The 17669-nt window shown below is 40.3% G+C and overlaps 1 protein-coding gene and 2 pseudogenes across 1 annotated transcript in view; all 3 read right to left on the minus strand.

Moving 5' to 3' along the window:
* CNGB3 (cyclic nucleotide gated channel subunit beta 3) overlaps positions 1-17669 on the minus strand; it is a 161091-nt gene that overhangs the window by 66793 nt on the left and 76629 nt on the right. Inside the window, exon 7 of the mRNA XM_055286685.1 lies at positions 4708-4758. Within this exon, the coding sequence (XP_055142660.1) occupies positions 4708-4758 (51 nt within the window). The remainder of the gene's footprint in view (positions 1-4707; positions 4759-17669) is intronic.
* Positions 8085-11006, minus strand: LOC129486573 (golgin subfamily A member 2-like; annotated as a pseudogene).
* Positions 11054-16999, minus strand: LOC129486991 (ubiquitin-conjugating enzyme E2 Q2-like; annotated as a pseudogene).

Raw genomic sequence — 17669 nt, forward strand, 5'->3', positions numbered from 1 at the left:
AAAGAGCCCTCACAGCCCAGGCAACCCTAAGCAAAAAGCACAAATCTGAAGGCATTACACTACCAAACTTAGTTAGCAAAACAGCATGGTACTGGTATAAAAGTAGTACATAGACCAATGGAACAGAATAGAGAACCCAGAAATAAAGCCAAATACTTATAGCCAACTGGTGTTGAACAAAGCATACAAAAACATAAATTGGGGAAAGGACATCTTGTTAATAAATGGTGCTGGGAAAACTGGCAAGCCACATGTAGAAGAGTGAAACTAGATCCCTATCTCTCACTTTATACAGAAATCAACTCAAGATAAATCAAACACTTAAATCTAAGACCTGAAACCATAAAAATTGTTGAAGATAACCTTGGAAAAACTCTTCTGGACATTGGCCTAGGCAAAGAATTTATGACTAAAGCCCCAAAAGCAAATGCAACAAAAATAAAAATAAATAAATGAGACCTGATAAAAAATGTATCCTCATATAAAAACAAATAATCATCAGAATAAACAGACAACTCACAGAATGGGAGGAAATACTCGCAAACTATGCATCTGACAAAGGACTAGTATCCAGAATCTACAAGGAACTCAAACAAATCAGCAAGAAAAAAACAAATATTCTCTTCAGAAAGTTGGCAAATGCTATGAATAGACATTTTTCAAAGGAAGTTTTACAAATGGCCAGAAAAACAGGAAAAAAACAACCCCCCCACCCGCCCAAATAGCATCATATCATGAAAACTCATTGATTTTACTGTACAGGTATTGATCTTTGTAACAAGTTAAGAAGTGTACAGAGCAGTAATTAAAATAATGTATTTAAAATAAAAAAGCAGTTACACTGTTGACCTGTCTAGTGCTACTCTAAAACCTATAGTTTTTGGCTCAAATCATAACGATCTTTTTACTTGCTTTCTATTCAATTGCTCAGCTCCCCTCTCAACTCCTCTATGATGACAGTCATTAGTCATTAGCCATTTTAATATTAACACATTGGCACAGATTTCTGTAGATCTACCATTTGATCCAGCAATCCCACTACTGGGTATCTACCCAAAGGAAAAGAGTCATTATATGAAAAAGACACATGCACATATAGGTTTATTTCAGCCCAATTCATAATTGCAAAAAATATGGAACCAACTGATGTTTGTAACAAGACTTGTACAGAACACTAATTAAAATAATGTATTAAAAATAAAAAAGCAGACACCCCGTTGACCTGTCTAGTGACCTGTCTAGTGACCTGTCTAGACATTAAGGAAATGCAAATTAAAACCACAATGAGATACCACCTTATTCCTGAAAGAATGGCCATTATTAAAAAGTCAAAAAACAGTAGATGTTGGCATGGATGTGGCGAAAGGGGAGTGTGTATACACTGCTGGTGGAAATGTAAATTAGTAAAACTTCTATGGAAAACAGTATGGACATTCCTTAAACAACTAAAAGTAGATCTAGCATTCGATCCAGCAATCCCACTACTAGGTATCTACCCGAAGGAAAAGAAGTCATTATATGAAAAAGACACATGCACATATAGGTTTATTTCAGCCCAATTGATAACTGCAAAAATATGGAACTAACCTAAGTGGCCATTGACCAATGAGTGGATAAAGAAAATTTGGTATATGTACACCATGGAATGATATTTAGACATAAAAAGGAATCAATGTCTTTTGCAGCAACTTGGATGGAGCTGGAGGCCATTATTCTAAGTGAAGTAACTCAGGAATGGAAAACCAAACACTATATGTTCTCACTTATAAGTGGGAGCTAAGCTCTGAGTATGCAAAGGCATAGAGTGATATAATGGACTTTGAAGACCAGAAGGGGGGGTGTGTTTGGGGTGGGACAAAAAAACTGCATACTGGATACAATGTACACTATTCTGGTGATGGGTGCACTGAAATCTCATGATTTACCACTATATAATTCATCCACGTAACCAAAAACCACTTATACCCCAAAAGCATAGAGTTGAGATAATTAATTGCCTAACAATTTCAAAGCCTGCTGATATTGAACAAGAATAGAACTTCTGGTGTGAATTAACCAGACTAGCTATTATAAACAAATTACTTACTAAAAGTATTGGTTTAGAAATTGCATCATATCATCAAACTTCATTGATTTCACTGTACAGGTATCGACCTTTGTAACAAGTTAGGTGCCCAGAACAGTAATTAAAATAATGTATTTAAAATAAAAAAGCAGGCACACTGTTGACATAGTGCTACCCTAAAACCTATAGGTTTTGGCTCAAATCATAACGATCTTTTTGCTTGCTTTCTATTCAATTGCTTAACTCACCTCTCAACTTCTCTATGCAGACAGTCATTAATCATTAGCCATTTTAATATTAACACATTGGCACAGATTTGTGTAGACAGAGATAATTTATTTCTCATTGAACCGTAGAAAATTGAAGTATTGACCAACAGTAAACCCTGTGCAAGACAATTTGCAAAGCATGTTGGGGTTGAAATAGGAGTAAGATATTGTTTCTATTCACAAGAAGTTAACAAACTAATAGTGGAATGACCAAGTACAAAAATACAGTCATTTGTCACTTAACAACAGGGATATATTCTGAGAAATGCATTGTTAGGTGATTTCACCATGTGAATATCATAGCATGTACTTACATAAACCTAGATGTATTGCCTACTACACACGTAGGCGGTATGGTATAGACATACAAGCCTAGGAGCATGTTACTACTGTACAGCATACTCTGTATATTACAGTATATTATTGTATGTTACTGTACAGCATGTTACTGTACTGAGTACTGTAGGGAATTGTAACACAATGGTAAATATCTTTGTATCTAAACACATCTAAACATGGAAAGGTACAGTTACAAATATGATATGAAAGATAAAAAATGGTACACCTGTATAGGATACTTACCTTGAATGGAGCTTGCAGGACTGGAACTTGCTCTGGGTGAGTCAATGAGTGAGTAGTGAGTGACTGAAGGCCTAGGACATTACTGTACACTACTGTAGACTTTATAAACACTGTAGAGTTAAGCTACACTAAATTTAACAATTTTTTCTTTAATAATAAAGTAACCCTAGCTCACTGTAACTATTTTACTTTACAAGCTTTTGAATTTTTAAAAACTTTTTTACTCTTTTGTAATAACTCTTAGCTTAAAACACTCATTGCACAGCTGTACAAAAGTATTTTCATTATATATTTATTATATAAGCTTTTTTTCTATTTTAAAATGTTTTTATTTTTACTTTTAAGCTTTTTTTGTTAAAAACTAAGACATAAGGACACAAATTAGCCTAGGCTTACACAGGGTCAGGATCATCAATATCACTGTCTTCCACATCCACATCTTGCCCCACTGGAAGGTCTTCAGGCTCCATAACATGGGTGGAGCCATCATCTCCTATAATAACAATGCCTTCTTCTGGAATACCTCCTGAAAGATTTGCCTGAGGCTGTTTTACAATTAACTTTAAAAAAATTCATAGGACTACATTCTAAAATAACAATAAAGAGTACAGTATAGTAAATACAGAAGCTAGTAACATAGTTGCTTATTGCCATTATCCCCAATATTATGTACTATACATATTTGTATGTACTATACTTTTGTATGACTGGCAGCCCAGTGGGTTTGCTTACACCAGCATCACTGCAAACAGGTGAATAACACATTGCACTGTAATGTTATGATGGCTATGATGTCACTAGGCAATAGGAATTTTTCGGCTCCCTTATAATCTTATGGGACCATCACCATATATGTGGTCTGTCATTGACCAAAATGTCATTATGCTAACACAAATTAAATATATAAATTAATTTAGCCCTTATTCAAACTCAGGAAAGTAAGTGTTTGGAATAAGCTTTATGGCATTACAAAAGTATTTATCCTCTTTGTAGAATTCATCAAAGCAGCATAGAGATCTTTTATGAATATGCCTAAGTATGTGGCAATATTTAATAAAGAAAATTAGTTGGAGATTAAAAAAAAAAAAACAATTGAAAGGGATGTTAATCATTGTAGATTTCCAACAGGGATAGTTTGAGACCTAAACCTAAACCTAAACCTAAACCCAGATTTGTATTTTTAAACAAACTCTGAGGCCACTAAAGAATTGTCTTTGAAGTGAGAGGCTAGAGTTCACTCCGATTGGGTAAACCTAAATAACCCCTGACCTCTGCCTATTTCTCAGAGTTAGAGAACAAAGTACTTAGAAAATAATTGTGGGCAATAAAACGTATGTTTTAGGAAAGGAAGGTTCCATGTTATCTAAACAATTGCTTCTCTTCTATTAATAATATTTATTTTGAATATATGAGAACAAGAAAGAAGCAGGAGTAGAAACAATTTTGCTAACCTTTACAACATCATGCTACATGAACTGGGGGCTAGAATTTTGTAGACAAGACAAAGAAGTATACAACCCATATTCCTTTACCGATGTGTAAATTAGAATTCAAATGTGGGCACTAACTTATTTTGGTCTGCTTAATAAGGGCTTATATGTTGAATTACCCACTTGCACATACAAGGAAATATATCAGGTAATTATTGAGAGGCAGAAACTTCAGGCTTATCTTTGTCTGATAAAACTTCATATGTATAAACTTTGTATACAGAAATCTATAGATGGGATTTAAAGTCAAAATGGTAATAGATCACGTGAGCAACTTTCAAATTGTTTGTGAGTCACCTACCTGAAATTTTGTAGAAGTCCTGTAGTGTTTCCTTAGCTCATTTGAATCCACCTGAAACATATTTGTATTTTCATTAATTTTAGCCAATGTCATTAATTTTAGCCAATGTCATCAATTATTTTTTTCTCACTTTTAAATTTATAACTATTTCTCTTGGCTGGTCCCTTCCAATCTCAGCCAATAAATATGCTCCATATTCCCAGGTATTAAAACAAAAAATGTTTGGCTCTAGTTTTCTTATTATTGCCCTATTGTTTGCCACAACCGAGCTTCTCAAGAGAGTTGCCTACCTGCTTTACTCTATATCCTTCCCTCATATTTATCCTTAACTCATGGCAATTTGGTGGCAATTTGGCTTCTTCCCACTTCTCTCATTTCATCAAGGCTAATAGTGCAAAGGCCACCAATGACCTCCTAATGATCACACCCAAGATATCCTTTATGGCACTTAGCATCCTGTTATGGCATTCATCATAATTTGAAATGACACATACATTGCTTGGCTCGTTTATTTAAAATTAGTCTACTCCATTAAATGGTAATCTGTCTGAGGACAGGTTTGATTTTGTTTAGCAACTATTTTTAACTAGTGCCTAGAATATACTAAAAGTCCAATAAATATTTATTAATTGAATAAATAAAAAATGGAGAGATGAATACAACCTTTGAAGCATTAAAAATTTTTTTTGGACAATTTTTTTCCATGAAACTTTTTCTTTTCAAAGAATCTGTAATCCCAATCTTAGTTTACTTTATATCTTCACTTCCTACTTTTCAATGTTCTTCTTGGATTCTTGGGCTAGTCATTTCAAAGTCAACATTCCCCAGGATTTAGCTCTCTTCTCTTTTCTCTTCTTACTTGCTTCCTGGGAAATCTCACCCACGTTTATAGTTTCAGAGATTACCATGTGGCTTGATGCTACCAAATCTCTACTTCCACCTAATATCACTTTCTTGAGCTGTTGATGGGTAAGCAACTGCCCATTGTCCTCTTCACTTAGCAGATCCACTGCACCAAACCTGAATTCATCATCAATCTTCATTCCCCTTGAGCCAAACTACTGCTCCTCCTGCTTCCGAGTATCCTGTGAGCATCCTCATCTACACTGCTTAGTGGTCCTACACTGGGCAGTCTCCCTCAGCCCTCATACAACCAAGAGCCAAGTTCTTCTCATTCTTCCTAAAATTTTCTCACGTCTATTCTCTCCTTTCTGGCACTGCTATCTCTGCCTTTAGTCTTGTTCCCCTTGATCCATTCTACAGTGGCAGCCAGATGACCTCTAAATCAGATTACTTAAAATCCTCGTTTATGTCAAATCCTGCAACTCCACATGATTTAAAGGAAAAAAATGCAAGCACCTTTTCAGGGTATACAAAGCTCTACTTTCTGTTTACCACTTGCTTCCCGGAGCATCCCAGAAACAGAAGCCACTCTGTTCAGCATTTCCTCAAATGCATCAGAGTGATGCCTTTGCCCATGCTGTCCCAGAGCTCAGAACATGTTTTTCCTTTTTTCTTGTGGAGGAAAAAGGTGCAGGTAACTCCAACTCATCCATCAAGATTTGGACTAAGGGTCTTCTCTGTCGGATGGTTTTCTCTGAGCCTTATAGCACCCTGGGCATGCATTTTCACGACTCACAACATAAAATCCCACCATTTTTCTTTTGTCGGTCTGTCCTAGACATTCCGAGCTATGTAAGAGAGTAGGGTCCAATCTTTATCTTCTATTTCCTCAGTTCCTAACACAGTGTCTAACACATAGTAGGTATTCAATAAATGTGTGACGAGTGATAGATGACTAGAGTGGCATTTGTTAATATTCAGACCTAAAAGAATTAATGTGAATATTGGACTTACATGTTTCACTTGTATGTAGTAAGGGATTTTCTAAGGGCTCTTAATTAGTTGACCAAAGCATTATAACTTGGGACACATGGAAGTAGCATCTTCTAACAATTATCATTCAGGCTGTCTGGAAGTTTTAAACTGCTGCTTGAGCAATGTTAAAGATCGGTTAGTCAACTCCCTAGTTACTCCCCACACTACTGACTTTTTTGGCTATAATTTTTACTCATATACACATACTAAATTTTACAGAAATATATTAGAAAATATATGACATGCTCATTTAATGATTTTTACTGTGAAACAAAATGGCTTACTGAGCCACAGGTAGCCATAGATACAGGTTCAAATAAATAGCGTTATAAATCATGTACCAAAAGAGTAAAATCAGTGACTTCCCTCAAAGTTTATATGGGACAGCCAGATAGATATGAAGTGCTAGACAGTTAAGTTAAAATACTACCTCAACCTTGCACTCAGGAAGAATGTTCTTAGCACATTTGTCTATTTACTTTCAAGGTTGTCTATGATTCTATGATTGAATAAATGTAAATGAAACTAAAACTTGCTAGATTAAATTAAATATGATTTAGTGATTTTAAAATCTATCTTCTTTAGAGCAGTAAATAAACTTGGCATCATTAGCCTTATGAGGATCAGCATGCTTACCGGCAACCGTTAGGTACTTATTTTTAAAATGTCACCCCACTTAATTCCCTCTCCCTCTTTTAAGCCTCATCATTATGCCAGCGACATTTATTCAGGGGAGGCTTACTTTAGGAAGGATGTGCCAATTGCATCTAAATCCTTTCCCAACGGATAGCTTTTGAAGAAGATCTACTCAGGTGTTAGCATATTTACTTAGTATTCACCTCTTCTTCCCCGCCCCCCAACAATGGCTAAATCCATTTATTCCAAAATAAAAAGCGAAATAAACAAAAGTTGCATCACCAGGGCGCCATGACCCCATCCTTGCCTCCTTTCTCTGTCCCATGCTATCAATAAAGAAATTTCCCAGCCCCAAATAATTACTAGAACCTCCTCCCCATGTACCAGCTTCAACCTCCTCTATGTAGGGGTGGCCCTACCCTGGAATATACAAAATGTTACACAGATAGAATATGTACATTGGGGAAGGGGAACTACCCCCAGCAGCCTGTTCTCTTGCCTGGTCTACATTTAGCCCCACTGTCCTGCCTCAGCTGCCTCTCTAAGTAAGAAGATGGGAGCCCCCGTGAGGGAAAAGTTGCTTTAGTGAGTCAGGCCATCAGGGAGGCCACCAGGCCTCCTCCAAATAAATCAACTCCATGAGCCTCTAGCTCTTAAATAACAACAATAATCATCCAGAAATTAAGGACTCAGGCCTGGCCAAGGTGGCAAAGGGTCTGCACTTGTTTGTCTCCCCCCATCACACAGGGGTCTTACCTTGCTCCTCTAAGGATAACGGGGTGACTGGGAAGGGGTGGTAAGGACCTGGTGGGGATGCAGCCTCTGGCCCCACTTCTCCAAGCTTTGCTGACAGTGGCTGGCTTTTAGATGACGGTGATCTTCACCTCATTCTTGTCAGCATGATAGAAAAATGGAATGCAGGGGTTGCTGCCCAAGCCTGGGTGCTCCTGGGTATTCTGTGTCTCAGGAAGCAGTTGCATAATCTGCTGTGCAGTGGGATTGTCATGGGGAGAACCCTCCCTGGCCTCTTCTTGTGCAGGCTCCACGCTGTGGGTGAGGCTCATCTTGCAAAGATCACCCTGTTTGTTGGCAGCCCCAAGCTCCTGTGGGAGCTGGGGCACCTGGAGCGGGCTCATCAGCAGGGTTCTGGGCAGCTGCCAGGAATTTGCCATGCCACTTGCTGTGATTGCCCACAAGCTGCAACACCAGCTCCTGCAGCTCCAGCAGCTCCAGCAGCTTCACCTTCATCTCCTCCTTGTCCTGGGCCAGGCTGCTGATGTATTTCTTCTGGCGCCACGTCTTCAGCACTGCCCTCTAGCTCTGGTACAGTGTGATGTACTTTGCTGCGGGAGGACAGGGTTCAGACGCTGGGACCCCTCTGACCACCGTGCAGCTCCCCCTGCCATGCCCTGGCCTCCCGCTCACTGATGATGTCTGTCTCTCCAGACAGCTGGATGCAGCGACGTTCCAGTTTTTCCATCTGCTCCTTCAGGTCTACCTTCTCCTGCATGAGCTCCATAAAGTGGCTCTGCAGCTTCTCCATGGCCCCCTGCAGGGCCCGGTGGGCCTCCTCACACACAGAATCACCTCCAGTCCCTGGGACTAGGGCTGCTGCCTCTGGCTCCTTCTGGACTGAGGCCACCAGGTGAGCCAGACACTGACAGCTCACCCTTTGCTCCTTCAAGTGCCCACGTGGCCATGCCTGCTTCTCCTCAGCACTGGCCACAGCTGAGTTTAAAAATGCCACCATGGCCTCCCAACTCTCCAGCTCCTCCGGGATGCTTGGCATGAGCGGAAGCACCTCCTCCTCACTGTCCAGTCCATCTCCTTCCCCATGGAGAGCCATGAGGGTCAGCTGGGCCTGTAGCTACTACTTCTGCTGGCTGGTAGCTTCCAGGTGCTCCTGGGTCTCCTGCAACTCTTGGCAGGCCATCTCGGCCACCACTTTGCCCTGAGCTTCCTCCTGCTGCAGCTGGTCTATGAGCTGGGTCTGCAGCAGTAACTGCTTGTGGAGCTCCTTCTCATAGGGCACCTGCTGATAGGTGGCCACGTACTGCTGCAGGTGACCCAGGTACTGATCTCACTACTGCTGTAGACTCTGAGCCTCTTGGCTCTTCAGCTCTACCATCTCCTTCAGCTCGCCCACCTTCTCGCCCGGCTCCTTCTTGATGTGCTGCTCTGACTGTGGTGTGCTGCTGATCTCCATATTCTCATTGTTCAGCTTCATGAAGCCAGTCGGCAACTCGGCCAGCTGCTCCTGGAGCTCGCTGTTCTGGGAGACTGCATGACTGATGGTGGTGAGGTCATTCTGCATGGTCTCCAGGGTTTGCCTGTGCACCTCCGCCTGCTCCTCCCAGAGCTCAGCCTTCTGCTCTAGCTCCAGCAGCCTCTCCTCCTGCTCTCGGTTCAGGCGACTCAAGCCCTCATTGTCTTGCACCTGGGCTTGGAGCGGTCCTGCCAGACGCTCCAGCTCCTTCTGCAGGTGCTCGGCCTCCACTTGTAGCTGCTGCTCCACCTCAGAGGGCCCTGCTGGGGGCTCCAGGAGCAGGGATTCAGCGATCTGTTCCCTCAGTTTGGCCAAGCTTGTCTCCAGCTCCTGTACCCGAGTCATGCTGTGCTCCTTCTCCTCCCTCAATGTGTGCACCTGCTCTGACATCGGCTGCATCCTCTGCTACCACATGGCGCTCCTCCTTTCAGATTTTCAGTATATTGATCTTTCTCCATCTGTAGCTGTTTCAGCAACTCCATAACCTGCCCCAGGTGTGCTTCCAGCTGTGCCTGCTCCTCCATGGCCTGCTGTAACTGCTGGTTAGCATCAGGGGGTTCACACTGGCTTGAGGACTATTGAAGCAGGAGCTTGGCCCTCTCCAGCTTCTTTTGCAGATCCTCCAAGTTGAGCTGGATCCCTGACTTCTCTGTCACTAGGACTCAAATTTCTCTTTTAATTCTGAGTTCTGCTGCTTCAGATCCTCATATAACTCCAGCCTGAGGGCATCTCTCTCTTTGGTTAACTCTTTGTTGTACTTGTCTGTCTTCTTCTGCTGTGTAGAGACAGCAGAGAGAGCCCACTCCAACTCTCCCACATGCTGCCAGGAATACTGCAGGTGGCTGGCCAGATCCTTTGACTCTCCTTCAAACTGCCTGGCAGCACGCTGAGTGTAATACAGGGCTGTCCATAACTCTGCCTTCTCGGACATGAGGATCCCTATGGTCTGAATTTGAACCTGTAACCACTCAGTTTGACTCCCTGCTTTCAGTTGCTTGCTTTCTTTTCTTCTTCTAGTTGATCCAGAACTTCTTGGTTTTGTTGTTTCTCCAGATCCTTCAGGTTAGCAGATGATGCAGGGCCCTCTCCATTGACAAAGGATGTAGACTCAGGGCAAGACCATTGAGCTGTTGGAGAGTTGTCCTGGGCTCTTGGTCAATGAGAAAGTCTTGGTTTAATCCATGAGATTGGGACCAATGTCAGCATCATGATTCTGAGGTGCCGCCATGCTAGTGAGACTGGCACCAGGGGAAGAGACACCACCAGCTAACATGGTGTCATGAGCAGACAGTTGTAGGGGAGAAGCGTGGTCTTTGCACATATCCTCAGGTGAATGACAACCACCAGAAGTGGTTGTCTCAGGGTTGCTGACATTTTTCATTTTCTCCTTTTTTGCTCTTGTACCTACACCAGGGTTGTTTATATGCTGATATTATCTTGACGTTTTCTTGGCCACAGCCAATTTACTCTGTAGGGTTTCTTCTGACATCAAAGGGCAGGGTGGGAGGTGGGGTTGGGGCCATATCAGCACGATCCTGGCAACCACTGCTAAACACATCCAGTCATCTACTGGGCAGATGTGCAACTGAGCCAGAGGAGAGTTAACCAGGGCCACACTAGAACGCAGAATAGGGTGTGGCCTCAATGCTCCAAGCCCATTGGTCGATGAGAAAGATGAAAGGGAAAGGAAGCATGGCCAGGTGGCAGTGTGTCCAGAGGGACCATTTTTCTCATGCATCTGTACAATGGAATTATAGGATTGTTGGGCTCTTGCTAGATTATATTGATTCTTATTTGCTCCAAACTGCACTGTGGCTTTGTCTCTGACTAAGATGCCATTTACTTGCATGATGACCAATTCTTTTGTGTAGGCACAGCTACAGCCCTGTTTTGTGAGAAGTTCCATACACAGTGCTCCCCCACCCAATACATATCCTCCTGAGAGAACAGGTAACACCACTCGAACAAATAGAGGATAAAATGGAAAATTATCCTGCTACCCTCCAAAGTCTGTGAATACCAATACTAATAACTTGGCAATTCAGTTTAAGGTCCTCTTCATGAGGCCAGTTAGCTCAAGGCAATAACATTCTTCCCAGGCCTCTTAAGAAATACTCCTATCCCAGAAAAGGCCCTTCTTTCTGATGTCAGGAGCCATGGTCCAGAAATGCAAATCCAATAGAATTTCAGCCATTTACCTCTCAGATCGCCTCCTCCCTGAAGTTCTACTTTCCTGGGTTTTTTTATGTTTTGTGTTTTGTTTTTGGCCTTGGTGCTTCATTCGTTCCCCCATATAAGTCAGTAAAAATGTAGCCATTAGCAACTTCAGTCAATGTATAACAGATTCATAGTTTAGGACAACAACCCATTTGACAACCACAACAGTTTCTTAAAAGATATGTTAAACAAAATATATTCTATGCTTTATCTTTTATGATCTTAAGATCATTGTGCAAAAGACTATCAGGGTCGACCTTCTGCAGTTTAACATGCCAGTCATGTACTGTCATTTATGAGTTCCACTGAAAAAATCCTTTTCAAGCAATATTGCTCATGCTTTTGCCAGAAGATAAAAATCATGTAAGAGTTAATTCTCTATCAGGAAGAAGACAAAAAAATGCCAGCAGACCTGTTTTATGTTTTATAACTCTGTGATCTGCATACGTCCCTGAGCTCTTTCATAAGTCTATCTGAAGCTTGCACTGACCCAAACACCACATCACATTTAAATGGCCTTGACTTTGAGTCTTCCTAATTTTCTCTAATATTGCCAAATTTTCTTTTCCAATTCCTTCATCCTCCGACTTTTTCCCACTAATAAGTTCTTCCTTCATCTTACAGTGATTTAAGTATTTTATATCTCCAGCCATCTCTTCTTCCTCTTCTTCTGAAGTCACTTCTGTTTTCCCATTCTGACCCATGGGTAGTGGTTGATCTAGCATCTCAAACATCCAGGTGCTTAGGAAGGTTATATAATCTGCAGAGTTCGCGTATCAACGACTTCAATTGCTGACAAAGGTAATTGTTGTTCTTAGTATCTTCTAGACGTTCCAGAACTGATGTCAGATTTGGGTCATCAGAGTCCACAAACCATAGTGGTGAAAAAGATGGATAGGATTCTTGGAATCTCTAGGTACGAGAAGAGGCTCAACCCATCATGGAACAGACTTGGCCTCCGTGGTGTTTTGTCCACAGGAGATTTGGCAATGTGTAAATATTCAGAAGACTGGCCCAGGTGCAGGGCTGCGCGGGTGCACTGCTGTCCCCGTCCCGCCGCCGCCAACTCAGTCTGCAAGGCTGAGCATGGGGTGCCACTGCAGCTCTTTGTGAGCCTGCGCCAAGCCGCACACCAGGACCCGTATTCACTTCTTCTGATAAACAATTCATAGAAACTTCATAATTTTACACAGGACAGATGGAAGAAGTATTTTAAAATAATATTACCTGAAACAATTATAATGCAAGTTAAATAATTATTCAAGGAAATAAAATCCTTGAACTGAGATTATCATTCATTCACTCCTTCAAACATTTCTTGAGTATACTCTAAGTTCCTACGGTAGATGAATAAGTGAATCGAATACTGTCCCTACTCTCAAGAAACTTATCCTCAGGTAAGAAAGAGAGATACATAGACATATAGGAGACAAGAGGGAAAAGTGAAGTGTGTGGACATCCATTCATTTAATTCATTTAACAAGCAATTGTGTATTTTCTATATGCCAGACCCTGAGCTGGGTGTCTTATTCAATCTTCATAATAGGTTTATGAGGTGGGTACTGAGATAGCCAGGTGGGAGGGGGTTGCTGGAGAAACCCAACCAGCCTGCCCACTGAGGTGGAGCCTTGGAAAGTTTGCTACATTTGCAGTAGGGAGGAGCCTGGCCCCTCCTCTTCCTGTGTGGAACCTGGAATTCGAACAGTGGGCAGGAAGCACTCTAGCAGGGGGCTCTGGCCTTGTGGAGGATCCCTGTTTCCCCCCTTTTTAAAAACCTTTCACCAGATAAAACCTTTTCACCAAATAAAGCCCTGCTTCACTCACCCTTCAAACGGTCTCCGAGCCTAAATTTTCATGGCCATGGGACATACAAGGACCCTATCTTTAGCTGAACTAAGGAAAATCCTGCAACAATACGGCTATTCCCATTTTGGGGGATGAAAAAGATTGTATTCAATGAAAGGGTAAGTTTAGTTTCTTCAAGTTAATGCTATTGGCAAATTTCAGAAGTGAAATTTGACCCCAGACTGTTTGTTTCTACTACTTCATAATTAGCCTAATTGATATTTAATGCTATTAGCAAATTTCAGAAGTGAAATTTGACCCTGGACTGTTTGTTTCTACTACTTCATAATTAGCCTAATCGATATTTAATACAATTAAATAACAGAACTATGAGTATAGTAAACACAGAGAAGGGAGTGGTTTTCTTCAGATTGGTTTATAAAGAGCAATTGAGAGGATTAAGTACCAAAAGCAGTTGATTATAAAGGAAGGCCTAATTGACCTTGTAACTAGATGACACGGAGGACTTCTGTGAATTTCGTGATTGGTAGTTTTAGCAAAGGGTTGTGGATGTGAGTGTCTCTTATCTAAATAATCTTCACTGTCATTTCCAATTCAATTTCTGCTATCTATAAGGAAATTACATACAAGAGACTTTTTGTTCGACTGCGTTTCAAAATTCTGTTATCTTTGTAGCACCACTTTTAGGAGAAAGATTTTATAAATAAATGCTGTGAAAAACTTGTAAGGCCTCCTGGTTTCTATTGTAGCTGTGAGCACCTCAATCTGTTGTCTGTTACTTGTTTGTTTTCCTTCAAGGCCTTGGGGAATTCATATTTCCATCCTCCAGTTATGGTGCATTTATTTAATAAATAAATTAGGTAGATGTATCTACCTAGCAACTGTAGGTATTTAATAAATGTTTCTTGAATGAATGAATGAATGAATGATTCAGTGGTGTTACCAATGGTAGCATAGATAGCTAAATATAGTGAGACCTTCAGGTTGGGTACTCAATGTGCATAGTCTTCTTACCAAAATGTAATCAAGTTTCAAAGGCTGCAGCTACTTACTCTAAATTAAAGAAACAATTAAACTTCTTTTGAATAAACAAAGCAATTATTTCCTGCTCTATATTTGTAGCTTATGATAATGCATTTTGAATAGCACCTGTTGAGTGTGTTTTTTACTGGTAATTTTTCTTGGTTTTAACACTTCATTGTGTGCAAAGGCCTCTTAGAAAATTGAAAAAAGTCTCCCTTTGCTGATTTTGTCATTTTCCATTTGTCAAACATTGATTTTCTCCCCCCTTGTGAGTCTAATGGAGGTTGAAATTAGTGTTCCTTTTTTTTGTTGTTGTTTACTTCTTATTTGTACACCATCATCACCATTCATCAAGCTGCCAGGTTGCTCTCGGGATGGTGCTGGTGAGTTAACTAATGCTCTAAAGTCTGCATAAGGAATTTTTTGAATAGACTTTTGGCATAGCTTTGGCTTTTGCCTTTAGTATTTCTTTCTAGGAAAGATTTCAAATATAGAAAACACTTCCCAGAAAATGAAAATTATTTTAAGGAAGAAAAAAATATTCAAAGCTATTCCTTTCAGCTTTTTGATAATTTAAGACCTTCTGAAGATTCAACAGAAAATATTAAGGAGATTAAGCGACCTGTCTTCTTCAAAATTCTACATGGACCTAAGATGCCATACAGGCAGTCAGTCTGCTCTTCCTATTGTGACATTGGAGGACATGTTCTGTGCAGCCCTTGCTGAGCCTTGGGAGGAGGATGGCACATTGGCCACAGTTGGAAAGGAAGCATCTTTCTAGTTAGCTGGGGAAGGGGCTTGGGGTAGTGGTTATAAGATTTGGGTTTGTGCTTGTGAAAACACATTTTTCTGTTTCTTAGATTGATTCGATTGACAATAAACTTCCCTCAAGACTGAGAATAAATCCAGGAGAAGATAATTTCTCCTAAGGGTAAGAATGCTAATTTCTTAGGAAGGGCACTGCATTTGGTCATGAGAAATAGGATGTGATGAATTTGGCAAGTAAAGAATAAAAAGATAGACCTGTAGAGGCCATATTCATTAAAAAACAAAACACCAGTGGAGGTGTTCTACATACTTGTGATTTGCCCATATCTGTGAGGGGTGTGGCTACCTCTCTGTAGTTTGGCTGTATTGATGGAGATATGGATGGCTCATTGCTCTTTCATTCTCTTACCACACTGAATAATAGTATATTTTGCAATGGTGGAAATCTTCTGTGCTGTCCACTAGATATGTGGTTGTTGAGTTCTGGAAATATGAACAATGTGGCTGAGAAACCTGAATTTTTAATGTTATTTAACTGTAACTAATTCAAATTTAAATTTGAATGGACGTATTTGCCTCGTGGTCACCATATTGGACAGTGCGGTGAATCTATATTGACTAAAATGGTCATGACCATACAATGACCAAAAAAACAAGTGAAAAAATGCTCCACATCACTAATCAGAGGAATGCAAATCAAAACCACAATGCGATACCATCTTATACAAGTCAGAATGGCTATTACTAAAAAGTCAAAAAACAGCTGATGCTGGCAAAGGCTGCAGAGAAAAGGGAGCATTTATAAACTGTTGGTGGGAGGTAAATTATTTCAGCCACTGTGGAAATCAACTTGGAGATTTCTCAAAAAGCTTAAAAGAGAACTACCATTTGACCCAGCAATCCCATTACTGGGTATATATCCAAAAGAAGACAAATCTTTCTAACAAAAAGACACATGCACCTGCATGTTCATCACAGCATTATTCACAATAGCAAAGACATGAAATCATTCTAGGTACCCACTAACAGTGGACTGAATAAAGAGAATGCGGCACATATACACCACGGAATGAGATCATGTCCTTTGCAGGAACATGGATGCAGCTGGAGGCCCTTATCTTAAGCAAATTAATGCAGGAACAGAAAACCCAATACAGCATGTTTTCACTTATAAGTGAAACATTGGGTACTTACGGACATAAAGATCAGAACAATAGAAACTGGGGATGACTAGAGGGAGGAGGAATGCAGGGAGGAAGTGGGGAAGGTAGAAAACCTAATTATTGGGTACTATGTTCAGTACCTGGGTCAATTGTACCCCAAACCTCAGCATCACCCAAGATACCCAGGTAACAAACCTGTATGTATATCTCCTGAATATAAAACAAAAATTGGAAAAAAAAAAAAGGGTCATGAAAGCTTTGCTTTCTAAGTTAGGTTTTCCCAAAGTGTCCAGGCCTAAAACCCTGTGCTTGATTTCTCTACTACATGCAGGCACTTCACTCGGTTCCTACTACACAAAGATAAACAAGGCACAGTCCATGTCCTAAAATATTACAGCCTAGTACTTTCTCATAACACCAGGCTGTCTCCTAAGAAGGTTGAGTAGGTTCTAATGAGTGAAATAATACCTATCTTATTTTTAAAGGTATTGAAGTGAATGGTAGACTGTAATGTGACAGAAAACAACTGCTTCATAGACTGTTTGAGGCTTGATTATCAGAGGAATATATATTAAATGGTTTCTTCTTTTGGTATTGATAACTGATCCATTTAAAAAACATTATTTAGGTAAAATATGTGGACAATTTCAACATTTCAGACTTGGCACTCTCTTTGTATGCTCAAGTATTGTCAAATTCTGAAACACTTGCTAACCTGAACCTGTGTGATTGCAGAGGCAAGGCCTGAGTTAGGCTCCTGGCTCTGCTACTATCTAGCTTTGGGCTTTGAGCAAATAACCTCCCTCTCTAAACCTCAGTTTCCTCATTTGTAAATGGGGCTAATTACATCTTTTTCATAGTGTCATTGAAAGGATTAAGGGAGGTCTTATAAATAAGTTAACTAGAGCAGTAATGCTAGCTGACATTTAATACTCATTCATTATGCACCAGACACAGTCTAGGCACTTCACAGGCCTCAACTTATTTAATCTTTCAATCAATATTATGATGGTGTTTTTGTTATTTTCACTTTAAATATGAGGAAACTAAGGTACAGGGAGATGCATGTTCTCCAGCACATTGTGAACACTCAATGGCTGTTTTGTAATTGTTTTCTTGTTATTATTGCTCATGACTTCTTGCAATTATCCATGCAGATAGCCAGTCAAACATTAAATAAAACAATGCTGTTATTTTTTTGTAGC

The sequence above is a fragment of the Symphalangus syndactylus genome, chromosome 7 (assembly GCF_028878055.3).
Source record: "Symphalangus syndactylus isolate Jambi chromosome 7, NHGRI_mSymSyn1-v2.1_pri, whole genome shotgun sequence".
NCBI lineage: Eukaryota > Metazoa > Chordata > Mammalia > Primates > Hylobatidae > Symphalangus > Symphalangus syndactylus.